Source organism: Callorhinus ursinus, unplaced genomic scaffold (assembly GCF_003265705.2).
Source record: "Callorhinus ursinus isolate GAN/ISIS: 27379988/994484 unplaced genomic scaffold, GSC_fseal_2.0 scaffold19, whole genome shotgun sequence".
Taxonomy (NCBI): Eukaryota; Metazoa; Chordata; class Mammalia; order Carnivora; family Otariidae; genus Callorhinus; species Callorhinus ursinus.
The window spans coordinates 15,025,343-15,044,824 of record NW_027397081.1 but is presented as its reverse complement, the minus strand read 5'-3'; the positions used below and the strand labels follow the sequence as shown (position 1 = coordinate 15,044,824).

General features: G+C 43.3%; 1 protein-coding gene across 9 annotated transcripts in view; it reads right to left on the bottom strand.

Annotated features, from left to right (window-relative positions):
• The window catches only part of KMT2A (lysine methyltransferase 2A), a 77,125-nt gene that overhangs the window by 13,746 nt on the left and 43,897 nt on the right, over nucleotides 1-19,482 (bottom strand). For 5 of the 9 annotated variants that reach the window (XM_073903818.1, XM_073903820.1, XM_073903825.1 and 2 more), the window contains 18 exons: nucleotides 18,047-18,193; nucleotides 17,297-17,392; nucleotides 16,965-17,085; nucleotides 15,553-15,675; nucleotides 14,952-15,136; nucleotides 13,889-14,062; nucleotides 12,648-12,758; nucleotides 12,279-12,352; nucleotides 11,455-11,648; nucleotides 11,043-11,149; nucleotides 9,872-10,009; nucleotides 8,631-8,789; nucleotides 8,260-8,377; nucleotides 8,059-8,137; nucleotides 6,839-6,999; nucleotides 6,459-6,641; nucleotides 2,039-6,242; nucleotides 826-900 (listed from right to left, as the gene is read on the bottom strand). In XM_073903818.1, the coding sequence (XP_073759919.1) occupies nucleotides 826-900; nucleotides 2,039-6,242; nucleotides 6,459-6,641; nucleotides 6,839-6,999; nucleotides 8,059-8,137; nucleotides 8,260-8,377; nucleotides 8,631-8,789; nucleotides 9,872-10,009; nucleotides 11,043-11,149; nucleotides 11,455-11,648; nucleotides 12,279-12,352; nucleotides 12,648-12,758; nucleotides 13,889-14,062; nucleotides 14,952-15,136; nucleotides 15,553-15,675; nucleotides 16,965-17,085; nucleotides 17,297-17,392; nucleotides 18,047-18,193 (6,449 nt within the window). The remainder of the gene's footprint in view (nucleotides 1-825; nucleotides 901-2,038; nucleotides 6,243-6,458; nucleotides 6,642-6,838; nucleotides 7,000-8,058; nucleotides 8,138-8,259; nucleotides 8,378-8,630; nucleotides 8,790-9,871; nucleotides 10,010-11,042; nucleotides 11,150-11,454; nucleotides 11,649-12,278; nucleotides 12,353-12,647; nucleotides 12,759-13,888; nucleotides 14,063-14,951; nucleotides 15,137-15,552; nucleotides 15,676-16,964; nucleotides 17,086-17,296; nucleotides 17,393-18,046; nucleotides 18,194-19,482) is intronic. The other 4 variants (XM_073903821.1, XM_073903823.1, XM_073903824.1 and 1 more) reach the window with 3 other exon arrangements.

Here is a 19,482-nt window from a genome sequence, read left to right as displayed (position 1 = left end):
AACGCAGTGTGAGACGTAACAACAGCTACTCTTCAATTCAAAGATAAAAACTGTCCACGTCGGCCATACCACCGTATCAATTACATAAAACTACTAGAAATAGATCATAGGATGTCTTGTATATAACCTGTTGGATAAACACCACCACACTACTGTATGGTACGTAACATAAAACTCTTTTAGGAGACTCTTTCCTAAATATTGACATTAAGTTTGAGCTTTTGGAGTTTGTAGATTATGTCCTTGAAATTTTTCTCATACCCTCAGTATTAGAAAAAAATGAAAGGACACTCGTTAGAAGCAGTTCTGGAGTTACTTAAGTAAATTAACCGATTTAACTAAAAACAAAAGCAAGCTGCAGGAGCCAGTAAACCATAACCAATTTTCATTTCTGAAAATTAAATAAATCTTGGAAACAACCCAAATGCATATCAATAAGGGGCTATTTAAATAAGTAAAAAAAAAAATCCAAGTACAGAACAGTATGATAGCATTATTCATTTTATGTAAAAAAGGTGTATATATATTCATATATACACTGTGTGTATCTGTATTTGTATAGAAACGTGTACATGGATGAAAACACATTATTAGCAATGGTTATTACTAGGGAACAGAAGGGAGGAGGGTAGGCAGGACGAACATGGAACCACTTATCTATTATTTAAGTAATCATGCATTAAAAAAATTATAAGTATGTATTACTTCCATTAAAAAAAAAAAAACTCTGGTACCAAGAACAATACAAATGAGGAAGAATTATTTTTTAAATGAGGTGAACAAAACGGAGGGCTTTAACCTTAGACAAACGATCTTCGTATTTACCCTGTGGGCTGCCCACACTCCTTTGACTGTTCCACATTAGCTGTGTCCTGCTGCTCAGCCTCTGCTCCTGGAGTCCTGGAACAGAATCATTGGATCTTTTCAAGAAAAACCACCAGTAAATATGTACTGAATGTAGAGGTCAGTCTAAAGAAATGACTCTATCAGGATCTGATAAAATTTATGAGCTGGGAAAACTCATCTGTGCTGCTAACAGGTTAGCCAGTGGTTACCTTGAAGGCATTCTGACTAAGAGAAGGCACAAGGAGCCTTCTGGAACACTAGGAATGTTTTTTTTTTTTTTTAAGATTTTATTTATTTATTTGAGAGAGAGAGAATGAGAGAGAGAGAGCATGAGAGGGAGGAAGGTCAGAGGGAGAAGCAGACTCCCCGCTGAGCAGGGAGCCTGATGCGGGACTCGACCCCGGGACTCCAGGATCACGACCTGAGCCGAAGGCAGTCGCTTAACCAACTGAGCCACCCAGGTGCCCAACACTAGGAATGTTTTATATCTTGATCAGAATGGTGGCTACATGGGTGCATACATATGTAAAGTTTCACTTGTGTACTCAATGCACGTTACACTCCATGCTTTCAAAAAAGGACTTCATGAGGATCTACAACAGGTGGCTTTGCCCACCAGACAGGAATAATCATCATCCCTCAGTATCCTAAGACTCAGCAAAAAAACCCCAAAACAACAACAAAACCCAAAAGCAACAAACCCAAGAGCAAACAGCAGCATTGCTTTAAATCAGAGCAAAGGGGGGCCTGGGTGGCTCAGTCGGTTAAGGGTCCGACTCTTGATTTCGGCTCAGGTTATGATCAAGGGTTCTGAGATTGAGCACCACATTGTGCTCCGCTCTGGGCATGGAGCCTGCTTGGGATTCTCTCTCTCCCTCTGCCTGTCCCCACCCTCCATAAAAAACAACAAAAAACCCCCCCACAACCCCCCCAAAAAAAACCCCAAAACAAAGAGTAATTAGAGATGTGGTTCTATCCGAGAGACAAACTGCCCACGGATGGAGCTAAATTTTGCTCTATAAATCACCACTGTGAGGGAAAAAAAAAAAGTCAAAACCCAGAACAGCCTCGAGTAATGCAACGTGGACAAAAGAGTGTCCTTCCCAGGAAAACTGCCACTTCAACAGCCTCTCGTCCAGAGCAAAGACAATCCCACCTACCCAGAGTAGTAGCTAATATTTCGATCTCTCACCCTGTGACTGAGGTCAGGGATGTCGTGCTGGCTTCTTGGTCTGGAATGTGTGCTTCAGAAGAACTGGTCCGCAAATGGGAAACTTTGTGCTTCTTGCCATTCCCTTTGTCCAAAGGCAGCTGAAACCGTTTGATTTTTGGTTTGGGTTTGGTGGGAGCCGGCACCGCGGGGCTTGCTGAGGGCTGTCCAGAGGATGGAGAGCCCCCGGGAGAGGCCGGGCTGGCTTGCATAGCTGAGGATAAAGCCTTATTTTGCTCTAGCCCCATGCTATTAGAAGCATCTCCTGTCTGGGCGAAGGTGGATCCCTGGGTCCCTGCAGCAGAATCAAGTTCGCGCTGGGACGGGAGAATCCCAGTTTTGCTGGCAAGGAGCTGGTTCACGCGCTGAAGCTGATAGTGTTCTTCCGCTTCCCCAGAAGGAGAGGCAGCTGCGACGCCCGCAGTCTGAGCAGAGGGGAGCACACAGATGCTAGACGCCGCGGCCCCCAGTTGTGGAAACATTCCCGCACTGGGCGGTAGAGCCACGGGCTGGTCCTGCATCCCCAGGCTCTGCTGGCTAGCTTTGATTAAAAGGTTGCTTATTGAGCCAATATCCGGGGCACTGAGCAACCTGGGGTTGGTTAACGCAACATGTCCCGGAACGGACGCGCTACTTGTAGGGGCGGTTGTGGTCTGCATGGACACAACATTCAAGACGGAGGCACCGGACGCCAGGCCGGACCCAGGCCCCGCGGTGAGGTGGCTAGTATCCTGGCTTACGGTGGATGCGCCCGCCGCCGCGGCACTCTGGGGCAACAGGGGTGCCTGTTCAAAATACATGATGCCAGATTTAGACCTTTTTATGATGTTGGGGACAGTTCGGTGAGATGACGTATTAAGTGACCCCAGATCTAACAGATTGGGATGGTTTGGCAGCTGGGAGGGTGTGAAGTTAATCAGGGTCATGTTAGAGACCACATCGGAAGGGGCAATGGTTGAAGGGGTGCTAGAGGGAGCGAGTTTTTTATTCTTTCGGGTCTGTAGACGAGATATGGGTCTTTTCTTGAGTCCAGAGGATGGAGTGGCTACTGTGGTACTGAGGTCTGTCCTCTGGCTGGCTTCTGAAACCAAAAGTTGGGGATCTGGAGGAGGCTGAACCCCAATAAGTAGGCCTGAAGGAGGACTGCTGATGTTAGGTGGGAAACTACTTTGAGCAGCTGCAGGGAAGGAATGTAAGTGCTGGTGATGAGGCATGGGGAGCAATCCTTTGCTAGCAGGAGGGAACAGAGATGGAGACGTTGGCAAACTTGGATTTAGTCCCGTGGCTAGGGTGAGACCACTTCCCATGGGCCCCAATACTGAAGTATTTGTCTCCATCACATTGGGTGTAGAACTAACAGAAGAGGTCAACTGGATTTTTTGGGTCACTCCATTTGGAAGAGTTTGGAGAACATAAAGTGGCTGCATGTTCTGGTTAACCACAATGAGTTTCTCAGTGGCTGGTTTCAGGTGGGGTGGAGTGGTCTGGACAGCTGCATTAGAAATCTGAGATGGGCCAGGACTCTCAGTAGAATTGGGCACATATTTCTGGTTCTGGATAGGAACAGTAGGGGAAACAGGTACCTGCAGGCCGGGGGTGCTACTGTTTCTAGTTAAATCCTGATTGTTGCCATGACCTTGCTCCACCGAACCACAAGGAGGGCTGGAGATGTGGTCTGCGTCCATGTGTCCTTGAATAAAATGATCGGGAGTCATGTGGCCTTCGGGGGTGGGATCCACTCCTGGACTCAGCAGTGCCGAGTCGCCTTCAGAGGAGGCCACAGACTTCTCGGTGATGGTCACTCTCTTCTCTCCTGAGTCAGAGATTACAGCCAGTCTGCTGGCATTCTGGCTAGGGACAGTGGGACTCCGCGTGGTCAGGACAGACAGGTCGGACGGTAGCTCCAGAGGCAGCTCAAACTGCTCCTCTGCTGAGATAGAGGAGGAGACGCTACTGTCCACGGGTTCCGCCGTCGGCAACTGCTGAGAAAAGACCTCGAAGAGACCCATGTCCTTTTCCCGATTGCTGTCAAGACCCAAACCTTCACCCAGATTCAGGAGTTCCGACGAAGAGGACTCCGGGCTCTCACCCAAAGCCTGCATGGAAGGAGTATTCTTCAGTACAAAGTCCATAATGTCCGAGGGCAGGATATTCCCACAGTCGTCACTGTTGTTGTTATCCGAGTCCGACTTGAGGAGCTCGGTACTGTAGGTGTCCAGGAGGTTCTTGTCTGACGGGGTGCTCGTGTGGACCCGGCGGCTGGGCTCCAATGAGCTGAGCTGAGCCTCCAAGGAGTCCTGCCCCTGTGCTTTAACTCGGCTTACGGAGTGGCAGTTATCCACCTTTGGCTCGTTTTTGTGGCCCACGGAACTCTTAAGGACATGTTCTTTCTCACTGGCATCTTCGGGTCGCTCAATCTTTAAGTTCTCCGTTCCGTTTTCCTTCCCATTTCTTTTTGGAATCTGACTGCTTTTCCTTGTGGTGGCGGTGACGCTAGTATCACTCTCTGTGCCATCATCGACACCATCCAACTGTGAGATTTTGGGAAGGTCACACTGCTCCTCCTCCCGAAATAAATTATGGGATGCCAGCCGCTCATCTCCACCTGAGGAAATCACTGTTCTGGTGAAATTATAATAGTATAGGTCATCTTCATCTGAGGTGCTCAGGTCGTCAGCCCCATCCACCTGTCCTTCGGCTGATCTCTTGCCCCGTTTCTTGCCTGTGGAGCTGCTGTAGAATGGAATGTCTTCTTCACCATAGGATCTCACTCCATAGAGCGGGGTGAGCCCGAAGAACATGTTCGAGCGCGCCCGAGCACTGCGACGGGGATATCTCCTCTTGAAAGAGCCATCCTCCTGAGGTTTGGGACCATCTGGAAGCATCAGGTTTCTGTCCTGTACCGGAAGATTCTGATAGTTGTTACTCTGAGGATCCTGGGATGAGGTATCATTGGGGCTTGGCTGGGCCACTGGACCATCTCCTGGACTTTCGGAGGCTGCGACTGGTTCTGTGGGAGGAGATGCTGACTCTATTTGCAAAGGGGAAACGGGGCTACCTTCTTTCAGGGTATTCTTGGACTGGCCCTCACTTTCCATTTTGAGAGGGGTCAGTGTTACTTTGACTGTACGTTTCCGGGGTGTCTGTAATTCCTTGGCAGATCCTTCTACTTGCATGGATGGAGCTTTGGGGGCTCCCGGAATAGAGAGGCCTTTGTCTCCAATCTTATCAGAAGAAACATTATTACATGGTCGTTGCCCCATAAACTCAGGAGTCAAAACCTCATCCACAAACTCCGGCTTTAGGTTTCCTTCCTCACCAGTTGACACCTGACCAGGTTCCAAAAAAGATTTACTGGAATGTTTTTCTTTGAAAGTTTCTTTACAAGACTTTTTCCCTTTCTGTCTCCGGTCTCTGGAACTAGACCCCACGTGCTCATTGAGGATGGACGATCTGTTGCTCACTCCAGATAGCTTCAAGGTTTTGACTCCCGCGTCTTCATCGGGAGGGGGGTTTACCGATTGGTTAGAATCTGTGTGTTGGTCCCGATCATTCCTCTGCCCTCTCAGATGGAGTGGGGGGAAGGAGAGGGCCTCTTTAGAAGAAAACGGCCCTGAAGAGAGTTCAGCGAAAGTGCCGATCTTGCTAGCATTTAATTCTCCAGGTGTTGTGTTATGAACCTGTGGAGCCAGTTTGGGAATGCCAGGATAAGCCACAGCATGTGCAGACCCCTCCAAACTCTTGGAACTTGGCACTTTGGTCTTCTCTCCCTTCAAAGAGGAGCCCTTGGATGCCAAGTCTGAAGCGCTGGAATGCTTCATTTCGGAAGAGGAAGACCCATCCAAGTGGCTGGTTTTAGCGCCCATAGTAACCACTGTCCTTTGCAAATTTGAAGAGGTGGAAGTGTTTTGCCCTAAATTAGTATTTGAATTCAGTGGTCCTAAGACATGATCAACTGCTTTGGCACTTGACTCAAGATCTGTGGCAGTCCCGATGGTAGAGACTGAGGAAACACTATTCCTGGAGTAAGTACCCCCAGTTCTCATTGGAGACATGATCCGGAGTTTAGACCGCTGGGGTGACAAGGAAGAAGTGCTGTGACGCCGGGAGCCAATGCTTCGGAGTCCAGAGGAGAGTAAAGGGTCACCCACTGTGACTATTTCATGAGTGGTTGGGGTAGGACTTCCTGAACAAGAGAGAAAAAGTAATAAAGTCTATTACAGAGAGAACGAATGTGTGGTGGCCATTGCTTTCAATGACTTGGCAATGGCTTATAACTGAAAACTGCAAATCAAGACTCAATGAGCAAAAGCCCCTACGACAGAGTGGCCTGAAAGAATCACAAGCTCATCTCTGAGCTGACCTTTTTGGGTCAACTTAGTCAATGAGGTAGGTCCTTTACCTGCAGAAGGCAACGGCCGACAGCCAGGGGATCTCTGTGTTGGAGAATAACTAGGTGTGCGAATCCTAGGGACCTTTGAGATGACATGATAAAAACAGGAGCCGGAGGTTTGCGAATGAGGTCGGTCTGGTGAGGGAGGACTTACAATTTCAGCTGTGTTTTGACTTTCTTTAGATGCAATTTCTGTGGTAGGGAAGAAAAACTTTTACTTTTAAAAAAGGTCCAATTAAAATATCAAACAAACGAACCAACACAAAGCAAGCTATTAGGTAAAGATCAAAACAGAAACAAATGAGACCACCCAGAGAGACAACTTTCCCCACCTTCAATCACAGTACTCCCCCAATCTAATTCGAGTCCCACCTTGATTAAAAACTCACCTGCAAAAGATGTGGGGCTGTGAGCGATGGTCCTATTTTCATCGTGCTCGACAGTGCTGTTGATATCTGGCTCTACAACTGGAGGACGGCATTCTACGATCTTGCACGTATACACACAGCGCTTGCGAGCATCCGTGGTGCTCCAGTAAACCCTGGAACACCTGCGGACAGAGCCACACAAATCCCCATGAGTGAGAGTACAGAAGTGGAGACGAACATTTGCCAAAACGTCTTCTCATCCTAGCTTCCCTGCTCTCCTTGATTTACAGAATTTAGCTTTACATCACGGATTCTTATTATAGAGATCCCCCTGGCTAGGGTGTTCCAGGCTTTTTGAAGTTCTTGGTTTTTCCTAGCCTCTCAGAAAATAGCATCAAATCTTTTTTTATTGTAGTGTAAGCAGGAGACAAAAATAGTAAAATATCCTAAAATGCAGAGAAAGGAAAATACTAACATCTACTACAAGAAATAGTTATTGGCCTTCAGGAAGGGACTCCTGTCCCCCACAAGGTGTACACAGTGAGGAAAGAGCAAACCTGAAGTGTCCCCTGTGGGAGAAAAGCCCCATAAGACAAGGGAAGTGTAACTGCTTCAAATTTGCTGGATGCTGATGGGGCCTGGTTTTTACAAAGAGCTGCCAGCTAAACGTACAGACTGTGTTGCCAGAATTGGAATGCAGAATAAATTGGGAGTGCAGACAGCACAATGAGACTCCAAAATGGGAGAGACCGGAAGGGAGCTTTAAATTTATACTGTCAGCATGCTAGAAGTTTAAGCCATTTGCTTCACATAGGAAAGAGTTCACTGGACAATATGATTATTATTGTGGGGGTTTATATTTTTAGATTGAGGACAGGGGCATGAGGTGTTTGATCCACTACGATAATCTGGACTTTTGAATGCAGATAGGTGGAACTCAGGGGAATCTTAAGAGACTGACCTTGCGTTTTTTTGTTTGTTTGTTTTGTTTTTTTTTAATTTAGGTTTTATTTGGAAATGATTCTGAAAGTATGCCAATAATATTTTCCTTCTACAACTGGATTTAGGGGACATAAAAGGATACTTTAGTCCCAATCTACAAAAAGTAGCAACAAAAGTAGTTTATTTTCGGTAGAGATTAAAAGTAGCTAACAAGTATGGCTCTCCATTCAAAGACCTGCTCATTGTTCAGGGTGCCCAAGCTGTGGGGGCTGGTGTCTTGGCTCTACGGTGCTACTTACTGATATCCAATAGGAAAAAGCTTATCTTCACAGTCAGAGAGATCATTCAGAATTCCTAAGCAGTCAATTGTCATGGAGCCTGACCAAGGAAAGAAGAACTGATTAGAGAAGGTAGGGAGAAGGCTCACTTTACACCCAAAGACCAGGAAGTCCCCCAGCGATACATCGAGCCTTCCCCCACAATAGAAGCCCATGTCATACCAATCATCATGTGGATATTTTCTGGTTCCAAGCCATTGAGAAACTTTCTTCTCAAGCTGATTCCTTCAAAGTCCACAAACACTCTTCTAAAAACTTCAAATCCATTCTCAGGAACCACCTGAAACGAAAACCCGGCTGTTAACAACAGGCTGTCCCTTCACACATTGTACGCATGATACTGGCTCTCTCGGAGGTCAAGTACAGAGCATATCTCACAATCACCCTGCTGTTTCACAGGAGGACTGCTGTATTTCTAAGAAGGTGATTCTAGGAACACACAGTAGGAAGGTAAAACAAAGCTTACCATCTTGCTGTTTCAGCCTATTTTCCCTGTAGTCCTATAGAATTCGAAAAGCAATGGAAGCTCTCACCTCGCCTTTGATCAGATCCCGATGGCGCTGGCAATACACTTTCTTATCATCCAGAAAGACACAGTTCTTGGCGCGAGAACACATGAAGTGATAGTTGCTGGTGCAGGATGTAAGGCAGCAGCCCACAGTGGCTCCTGGCTTTTGGCAGAACTCACACCTCTAATCATCCAGAGAGAACAGAGGCCTAAGTCAGACTTTCAGATGTTTTAAGCCATTTTTCTTCTCTACAGAATTACTCCATTCTGGGTTTCCTACAAGTCATTTTTTTTTTTTTTTTATTGGTAATCAGCTGAGTTACAGAGAACTGATATGAACCCTAAAGCCTCCTCTACAGATCCTCTCTCTCCCACTGTCCCTGGGGCCCTGTAACTATTAAACGTAAATATTACACTTTGATTTAGAACTTAAACCAAAACACAGTTTTGTTCCTAGGATGCACGACTGATTTAGAGAAGAAAGAACTTTGAAAAGAGCAAAAAAAAAAAAAAAAAAGAAAGAACTTCGAAGACTGATACTAAAAACATCATCTTACTAGAAAGCTACCATGTCCAAAAGAACTCAGTTCTAGAAAGATTATACCCATCAGAAACACAAGGGTCTCTAGTTACTAGACTTAACAGATTAAATTTATCGCACGATTCAAAAATTTCCTTCAACTAGCCCGTATGTCACCAGTTTATTCTGTCAAGGTCACAGTCTGGGCTCCTCTTTCCACAGAAGACTTTTTGTTTGTGCTCTCCACACAAATCACATGGGCTTTTTGTTTGTTTGTTTCTCTCTCTCTTTCTTTCTGATAGTCCTTCATCTTCTCCCTTCCTTCAAAATATAGCTTTTAAAATTTTACTCCTCCTTGGCCTTTTCTGACTACTCTCAGCTTCTACTGATCATTTCCCACATCCCCTCTTCGTGCGTGTATTTATGTGGGTTTTTCCTATGGAATCATAGAGTGGTGATTCAACTGGGACCTCTGAGATCATTTTGTCTAAATCACTTAATTAATTAACATCTTTCTTGCACACTCAAATTATCTCCCAAACTAGATAATACTTTGTCCTCTATTTCTTTTGCACCATCCCCCAGGGGTCAGAGTAGCAATCTGCCTACAGCACACACCAGTATTTGTTGCTGGCTAACCATCCTGAAGGCACTGTGAAAACCTCAATGAAGTAGCATGAAGCCACAGAGAGAACATCTGGAAACTGAGGGGAAATCTTTTCCGTAACATTTACACAGGGTCTTACCAGCTGCTTGCCCCTGATCACAGCCATGTGCACATTCTTTAGTGATCCATCATCGTCTTCAAACACTTCTGCTGACCACAAAGCGCAATTTACATGTGTCCACTCATTTTGGCCAATGTAAAGCAAACGGCCAGCATCCTAAGAAATCAAGAGATTTCTTTTTTCTTTAAAGAATATAATGTCAAAGAAGGTTTTCCTTGGTATTAGCTTTATCTCAGTCAAGATAACATCAATAATAATTCTTTAACTTGGGGATGCACACAAAAATCAAAACTCATTTCTCAATGTTGCTCTGTTTCCCCTTCTCACCTTTCTAGAATCCATAGACGGGAAATATTTTATAAACACAGGGAATCAAAACATTAGCAGTACGTGTTAAGTTTATAAAAGTGTGCACGGACTTCTTTACAACCATATTTCAAAGCCAGTTCTCTCAGCTTGCACTACAAAACCTTTTTTATTGTAAGCTTACTTTGTGCCCAGCACTAAATAGTTTATAGTTTCTAAAAATACAGTTTATAAAAAATAAAGTTTATAAAAATATAGTTTATAAGGCCCAGCTTTATAAACATTATTTCCTTTAATCCTCATAAACGTTCCTGAGGTTAAGTATTATTATTATCCTCATTTTAAAGATGAAACTTAGAGTCAGAGAGGTTAAGCTCCTCGCCAAGGTCAATAAGTAGGCAGTAGGGCACAGAGATGAATCCAGGCAGCCTGCCAGAACTGGGGGTCTTAACCATTCTGCCCTCCTCCATTACACACAAGCCTTTAATATGCAACTTATTTTATTGACTTTCATAAAATCTTACTGAGAAATCTCCTGTAGAAACTATCAGACGTCAACAGGTAATCATCTTTTTTTTTTTTTTAATGTTAAGCGGGCTCCATGCACAATGTGGAGCCCAGTGCGGGGCTTGAACTCACCACCCAGAGATCAAGACCTGAGCTGAGATCAAGAGTCAGAGGCTTAACAGAACCACCCAGTTGCCCCAAGGCAAATCATCTTTTAAATCAATTAAATACGTTATAGGAAAAAAAACCCAAGTGACATAAGCTAGGTGACAAACATTCATTAAATAAATGGCACCCAGTCATCGAATTTAGACACCAAGGACCAACAGTTCACATGAGCATCTGCTAAGTAGGACCCATTCGCCAAGGTACTTACATTAGCACTGTCATCACCATAGGTCAAACACAATGCACATTGTCTATTATCTTCTATGCCTGGGGGTGGGTTCAGTTCTGGACTATCTTCTCGACTCCTATCAGTACCTTGGAACCCAAAAGATATCGTTAAAAGTGGCAATACTAGGTCTGATTTCCAGAAAGAAAAAAACCAATTCGGTTTAAATAGCCTGTGGCTTATAAAATAAACACTTTCAAAAAGTGTTCAAAGTTATGCTATCTCACCATCTGTTAGAGTATTTATATCGATTTCTTGCTACCAGGCCAAGCTAAGCAAAAATTAGGATGACCTGAGAATTTCTTTCCAATATGCAAGTATATTAAATTTAGGTTCACAAAGTTAATCATTTGCATCTAGAGAGAAATGGATAATGACTCATTTGGTGCCTTACTCAAAATTGGTGGTGTGGGAGGATGGAGAGGAGTTGGAGAGTCTGGTTCTCCAGGCCCTTTAGGTTTGGGAGCTGGAATGATTTTCTTCATTAGAGGAGGCTGCTCAGTGTGGCTGTTTTCCTCTCGCTCCTGCCACTGAGCATAATTATGGTCAAGTGAAGGTGGAAGCACTGCGTTTGGTAACATCCCACTGCTGAAAATAATTGATTCAACAAGCATTTATTGAACTCCTACGATATACCTGGAACTATACAAAATAATCAAATTCTTGATATCATCAGGTCACAGCCCCATGCATGAGCCATTCACAGAATATAAGGACAAGCCACAGAATTTGAAAACTGTCTAAATTACACAGGACTTTATTATTTAAAAATATATATATTCTCGATATATGACTCTTGGTTAAACTTCCGGAAGCAAGTGATAACTTTCCCAAAGAATCAGAAGGATTTACTGGAATAAAAATTTAAGGTTAAATATGGAGAGTAGTCAAGAGCAATAGAGAGCACAATTTGAACCGAATAACACAGAACCCAATTTTTGCAAGTCCAAATACTGAGCTACATATACAAGCACGTGTACTGTACATATGCCACAAGTTAAGCCAAGTTGCAGAAAACATAATATATAAAGAAAAAAAGGGGGGCAATAGGCTATAATAAACATTAAGTATTATCTCTAAATCAGCACTGAAAAGGCATTTCAAGTGATTAATTTTTAATCTTAAAACCTAGTCTAAAGAACCCTTAATCTAGAAATATAAGAACTCTCAGATTTCTAGCTGATGGGGTGGAAAAAAAGTAATACTGAATTTACTTACTTGCTCGATACTTTATTTGGCTCCCAAAACCTAGACTTTTTGACACTGAACCATGGAAAAACACGTTCCATTTGCTAACAGAAAAACAAACAAACAAAATGTAAGCATGTGAACATTCATTTGGAAACCACATAAAAACCAACAACTTCACACTGGTTTCTCTGTCGATATGAGGATGATTTCAGGCCAAGAGAAAGTGGATGCACTTTGGTGACCCCACCAACTTCCTCCCAAAGAATCAGAGGAATGAGTTAAACCAAAAGATGTTTTATACATATAGCAAAACAAAATGGAGAACAAATCCGTTCTGTTCATGGAGCCATTACCCATAGATAAGCATTAAAAACATCAACTATTAATATCATTCACCCGAATAAAGAAGGACTTGACCATGCTGTTGGCTTTTTTAATCTCCGGCTGCCCTCCATCTGAATTAATGGCTGCTTGAATGATCTTCACGATATCATCACTGAACTCCAACTGTATACAAAAACAAAGTATTAATTATTCATAAAACAGTGTGCTCTCAAAACCACTTCCTCTTTCCTCCTAAATCACCCAGCCCAGAGGTCCAACACAAAATGGACACCCTATTTTAATGCAGTGTAATTTCTCTTTAGTGGAGGCCTCTGAAATTCAGTTCACAATTAACTTGTGGCAGTCAAGAGAAGCCAGGCTAATAAGGCAAGAATGCAAATAAATTGGCTGTATCACGGTAAGTTACCCAAATAGGGCCATAATTTTTTATTTAGGTTAAAATAAACAACTGAATAGCAAATATGGACCATAACAAATGATCATTCCCATACATTCTTAAAACCATAACTTTAAAAGACATCTATCTATAAATGAGTATCCTATATAGAAAGACACATTATTTAGACGTGATTTCAACAGGGGCAAACCAAGGAACTTCACATTAGCATTTTTCCATAAACTATTTTTTTTAAGAGTTTTATTTATTTATTTGAGATAGCAGGAGCAGGGGAGCAGAGGGAGAGGGAGAAGCAGGCTCCCACGTGCGGCTCGATCCCAGGACCCTGCCACCATGACCTGAGCTGAAGGCAGACGCTTAATTGACTGAGCCACCCAGGCACCCCTCCATAAACTGTTTTTTTTTTTTTTTTAAGGGGGGAAGTACAACTGCGAAGCTTTTTCTTTCTTTCTTTCTTTTTTTTAGGATTATATTTATTTATTTGACAGAGAGAGACACAGTGAGAGAGGGAACACAAGCAGGGGGGCATGAGAGAGGGAGAAGCAGGGCCCCCGCCGGGCAGGGAGCCCGATGCAGGGCTCAATCCCAGGCCCCTGGGATCAAGACCTGAGCCGAAGGCAGATTCTTAACGACTGAACCACCCAGGCGCCCCATAAGCAGTTTTAATAAAAAATAATTTTCAGAGAACTCAGATGACAGCCAAATAAAAAAATCATTTTGAGACACTACCTTCCCATCTTCTGAAACACAGAGCTAAAAGAACTCACATATTCTTAGGTATTTAAATCCACAAGACATTTCTAAATATAACACAAGCCAACTCTTGGTGCTTATTCCCAGCCTTGTCTCTTAAAGACCCAGAGGTGCTAAACTGGCGTTTGAGGTAGAGACATACCACAGATGTATAGTTCCCTTGGTCCATTTTCCTCTTGACTCCTTCCAGATCTAAGGGCTGTTGATCTTCCTGTTTGCTGACCTCAGTAAGCACAGGTGGGTCAGGTCCTTCTGGGGAGCTGCGGGAAGGTATACTCTCCTCTGTCTCAGGATTTAAGTCTGGAGGTTTGGCAGCCTGTTTCCAGGAAAGAGAGGTTTCTTTTATCTAATACTGAAAATGCGACATCTGTGCAAATTCTATTAAAATTAATAAAGACGGTACTGAATGATTCATATTATAAAACCTAAAGAACATGAAAATAATCAGAGATCTCTTAAATAATAGAAAAAAAGTTAGAATGAGCCGGTTCTCTAATAGTTTGACCAGGTGAACTTAAGAGCTTTGCCTGGTAACTTCCAAACGGAGCATGAAGACATAGAAACTGGCCAGTTCCTTTGAGGGAGACAGAGACAGCAAATCTTCCTATTAAAAAAAATGGAGCTCTATGAGGAGAAAAAGCAGCAGCCTAGCTCTGAGTTCGAGTTATCTGTGCGATTCTTCCAACATTTTACATTGTGTTTCCAATGACCACTCCTTAGATGTACAGTTCACAACTTCAATGGACAAAAAGTGGTGGTTTACAAATTGTGCCCTGAGGAGCCCTAGGGATTTCCTAGAGTGACAGCCATATGACTGTCAGATGAGGCCGCCACTTTCCCTCTCACCCAGATTACTCCAACTGCCTCCTGACCACCATTCCTGCCTCTAGCCTCAGTCCTCTCCAATCCTTCCTCCCCCTTTAGTCGGAATCTTTTTTTTTTTCCCCTTAAAAAGCAACTCTGATCGGGTCACTCTTGGGTAAAGCCTTTCACCGCTGCCCCCCAGAGCCCTCAGGGTATAAAGTCCAAATTTCTTACTATAACAGCAAAGAAAGCCCTCAAAGAAGGTCCTACACTGGGTCCTAGAGATTTCCTTAATGGTTGAAAGCCAAAGCACATAATTCTACACAACTGAATGAAGAATGGCGCGAACGAACGTCCCCTTGCTGGGTAAAAGCCGCCTAAAGCAAACTCTCGGGGCCCACCTGTCGGTAGCGAAGCAAGTGGCTGGTGGTCCGAGAGTTGAGCAAAGCTGTCAGAACTTGCTTCAGAGAGATCTGTAGCTCTTTTTCCAGGGCCAGTCGCCACTCTGCAGGATGCCGCTCAGTGCAGTTCACACAGGTGTAGGCCACACTTTCTGGCAGGTTAGACAGAATCTCATACATCTCGTCTAGAAAAACAAAAACCCACAATGCTGAGGTGCTCTGAAGAGTGGCAGAGAGGGCGGACACTACTCCCCTGAACTTAATGCAAAGCTGGGGACAGGAGCAGGACCCTAATGTCCCCCAGGAACCCAGGACGTACTGATCTCTGAAGGGACACTATTAACGCTAGCTACCCAGGATTTAGTTACTGGAGAGAGAATCAAGAAGTTAAGGTACCCACAGAAAACAGCAAATAAATATTTCAAAGGGCTATGTTCACGATAAATGAGCACAACTTGACACGAAGCTTATTCTAGAGACCAGAAATGAAAATTCCAGAGGACTTCAAGCAACAACAGGGCCATAATTTTACGCTTACAGATTACTTTGGGGGCTCTAACTGTATCAGGCAAGAAGGAAACTGTAATAAAAAGACTCCAACCTTCTGTACCTGAAAGATTCTCACATTTGGAATGGACCCAGCGATCACACTTCCCACACTGCATCATCTTACTCTCGTAGTCATCGTCATCATAACACTTATCACAGAGAGGACAGAAGTTCCCTGAAAGCAAAGCACACTTTTCAGCAGTGCTCTGGCTCACACACCAGTGCCTCTCAGGCCCTGACTTCCACGTGCCAACTCTCTTCTGGAACTGCTCACGGATGCCAGCAGGGACCTACTATGCAATGCTCACGCATCTGTAAAGTGTCCAGATTTTTCTGAGCTCTTAGAACATGCCACTGATTTTATTTAGACTCATTTTTTTATCTTTTTTTTTTAAAGATTTTATTTATTTATTCATGAAAGACAGAGAGAGAGAGAGAGAGAGAGAGTGAGTGAGAGGCAGAGGGAGAAACAGGCTCCCAAGGAGCAGGGAGCCTGACGCGGGACTTGATCCCAGGACCCTGGGATCATGACCTGAGCCGAAGGCAGACGCTTAACCACCTGAGCCACCCAGGCACCCTAGACTCATTTTTAAAGGTCATAAGGTAGAGTTTTAAAAGAACACAGCAGAAAAGAAGGAGAGAACGTTCTCTTACACGTTCCAAAGAAAGAGCAGTTAATTTACACTTTCTCCTTATTCTTAGTGCTTTAAGTTAGAGCTCAGAGCTGCACTTCCTAAAATTCAACACAAAGGACAGCCTTCATCAATTTGCTTTATCCATGCACCCCCTCTATTCTTCTTCTTCTTTTTTTTTTTTAAGATTTTATTTATTTATTTGACAGAGAGAATGAGAGAGCACAAGCAGGGGGAGCAGCAGAGGGAGGGAGAAGCAGGCTCTCCGCTGAGCGAGGAGCCCAATGTGGGGCTCAATTCCAGGACCCTGAGATCATGACCTCAGCCTAAGGCAGACGCTTACCCAACCGAATGAGTCACCCAAGCGCTCCTCCTCTATTCTTCTTTACTTAATAGATTTAACATTGATTTGATTAAATAACTTCAATAGTAAACTTTGTATCATTATTATCCTAAGTCAGTAAAATGAGTTAAATGTATTAGGTATAATTTTTTCTATTGTAACTATTAAAATGTTTGACTCAGTACCACCTAAAATCATTTCTGAAACAATCAAACATCTGTGTACCTCACTTTGGGAAATACTGGCTTAGAGCATTTCTTTGTGGTTAGTTATTAAAAAAATCCCCTTACTTCTTCCCATATAAGCTAACAAAACATTTCTAGTTGCTGTAATACTCTGTGTAAAGGAAAGGGTAAGACCAGGAACTTAGTAAATCCTTGACAAGATGTATAAAACGTTTTACTTCATTCCACTGGAGTGTCCAGTTCATGCTGTATAAACACCAAATATAATTTCTAGAAGTTGACAAAACTGGCTTTTCTGAACTACCTTTAGCAAAGAGTTTGGCACAGTCGTGGCACAGTGAAAAATCGTGAGACCACTGTGCGTCCCACCCTTTGCCTGGAGTTGTGGATCCACAGCTCTTGCAGCGAACACACTTGGTGCAGATCTGGAAGAGAAAAGAAATTCAACAGGAATTTCATATTTCTAATATCTCGTCTCATTTAAAGAGACCTCAGATGCAATCTGTTTCTCAAGTTGACCTCTTTCCTGGGATGGCTCTTCCTAATAATGAGACCAAGGGGATCCCTGTTACAGGGTGGGCAAGCCCAAGAGCTCCATGACAGTTCTCTCTGCAACCGTGTCATATGGGTACTCACCCAAACTTTCTTTTTCTTGGTGGGCTTGGTGGGGTAGTTTGGTCCCAGGCACTCGGGGTGATAGCTGTTTCGGCACTTATTACACTCCAGCAGCTGCTGTAGGAAACACAAAGGCAGGGGATGAAGAGGTACACGCTTCCAGTTATGAAATAACTAAGTCATGGAGATGAAAAGTACAGCCGAGGGAATACAGTCCGTGAGACGGCGGACGGGGACTGTGCTTCTCATGCTGAGGACTGAGTCATGTGCAGAAGTGCTGAGTCACTGAGTCATACACCTGAAACTCACATCATATTGTATGTCAGCTATACACTAATTAAAAAAAAAAAAGAAGATATAAAGGCAAGAAGCGGGTATCACATCAAAAAAAAAAAAAAAAAAGATGGGCATCCCATCGACTCACTTGAAGCACCCATTTCATATTTACCTTCAAGTAAGTATAGCACATCATTAGAACAGTTTAAATTGTCTCATAAATTATTTTACTCTCAAAGAAAGCACTGGGGTTTATGTCCTGCCAGAGGCACTCAGTGATGAGTATTCTTATCAGGTAGACTGGAGTTACTGGGGGGATTTTATCTAATGCCATGTTTTCTCCTATATTCCCCAAATTAAAACACAAAAATAGGCAATGAATTATACCAAATTAAATAGTCGCGATAGACTAAGCCAGCAGAGGAAAAATACAGGTACAAAACCCTAAACCAAAAGGCAGAAATGGAAATAGAGTTCTGTTACTTAGTTTTATACCTTGGTGGCCTGATGCTGCCTTCCACAAACATGACAGAACTTGCAGCGGCGACAACACCAGTTCTCCAGCTGGTCCTCCAGGGGGCGCTCGTTCTCCTCTAAACAAAACTTGTGGAAGGGCTCACAACAGACTTGGCAATACACAAACTAGGGTAAGAGGGGAACACAGAAGTTGTCAAACAACATGTAGAGATCAACCAAATGCTATTTACAGACCTCAGGCTTTAGGAGTCCAATGGTGTGTGCATATATATACATATATATATTTTAAGTTAATACATAATCATTTACAATGAGTATGTAAAAAAAAAAAAAAGCACAAGATTAGGCACTGAGGGGACGCAGGGGCCTAAAGTAATAATGGTAGAATTTAAAAAGTGACAAGATAAATATAATCCCAGATTTACCAGAATGCGTTAAGTGCCTAAGGCGAGGTACAAGCAAGAGCTATGGGAAGGGGGAAAGAGGGACGATTTTAAAGGCTTCCTACAAAATACTGAAGACAGTTGTAAGCTCTGGTTTGTCCTTTCCATCTCTAGTTGTAGAAATGTTATTTTCATGCAAGGAGTTTTTAAAAATTTGAATAAGGATGACCTAGACTTTTCTTTTGCCATAGCAGAATTATTGGGACAACTGATCAAACCTAAATAAGGTTTACAGATTAGATAACAATAATATACCACTGTTAATTTCCAGACTTTGACAACTATACCGTGATTGTATGAGAATGTCCTTCGTTTTAGGAAATACACACTAAAATATTTAGACATAAAAGGACACGTCTGCAACTTCCAAATTTTTAGGAAAATGCTATATATAAAATCTATGTACATATTTTCTCACTTTGTAAAATACAGACACACAAAGAGAAAAGGATAAAGCAAAAATATGAACATTTGAGAAATCTGGGTGAAGGGTACATGGGAATTCTTTGTACTACTCTCATAACTTTTCTGCAAATCTGAAATAATGTCAACATAAAAGGTTTTTAAAAATTCGAGGGGCGCCTGGGTGGCTCAGTCGGTTAAGCATCTGCCTTCGGCTCAGGTCATGATCTCAGGGTCCTGGGATCGAGCCCCGCCTCTCGCGCTCCCTGCTCGGTGGGAGGCCTGCTTCTCCCTCTGCCTGCCGCTCCCCCTGCTTGTGCTCTCTCTGTCAAATAAATAAATAAAATCTTAAAAAAAAAAAACACAAAAAAAAAAGCTCTCTAATGTCTGGGGGTTCATAGGTGGCGCAGTTGGTTAAGCATCTGACTCTTGGTTTTGGCTCAGGTTGTGCTCTCACAACCGGACATCAGGCTCTGCATTCCATGTGGAGTCAGCTTGAGATTCTCTCTCTCCCTCTCCCTCTCCCCCTCCCCACAGGGTGCTCTCTGTCTCTAAAATAAATAAATAAATCTTAAAAAAAAAATTCATCAAACACTAGTTATGCTTTAG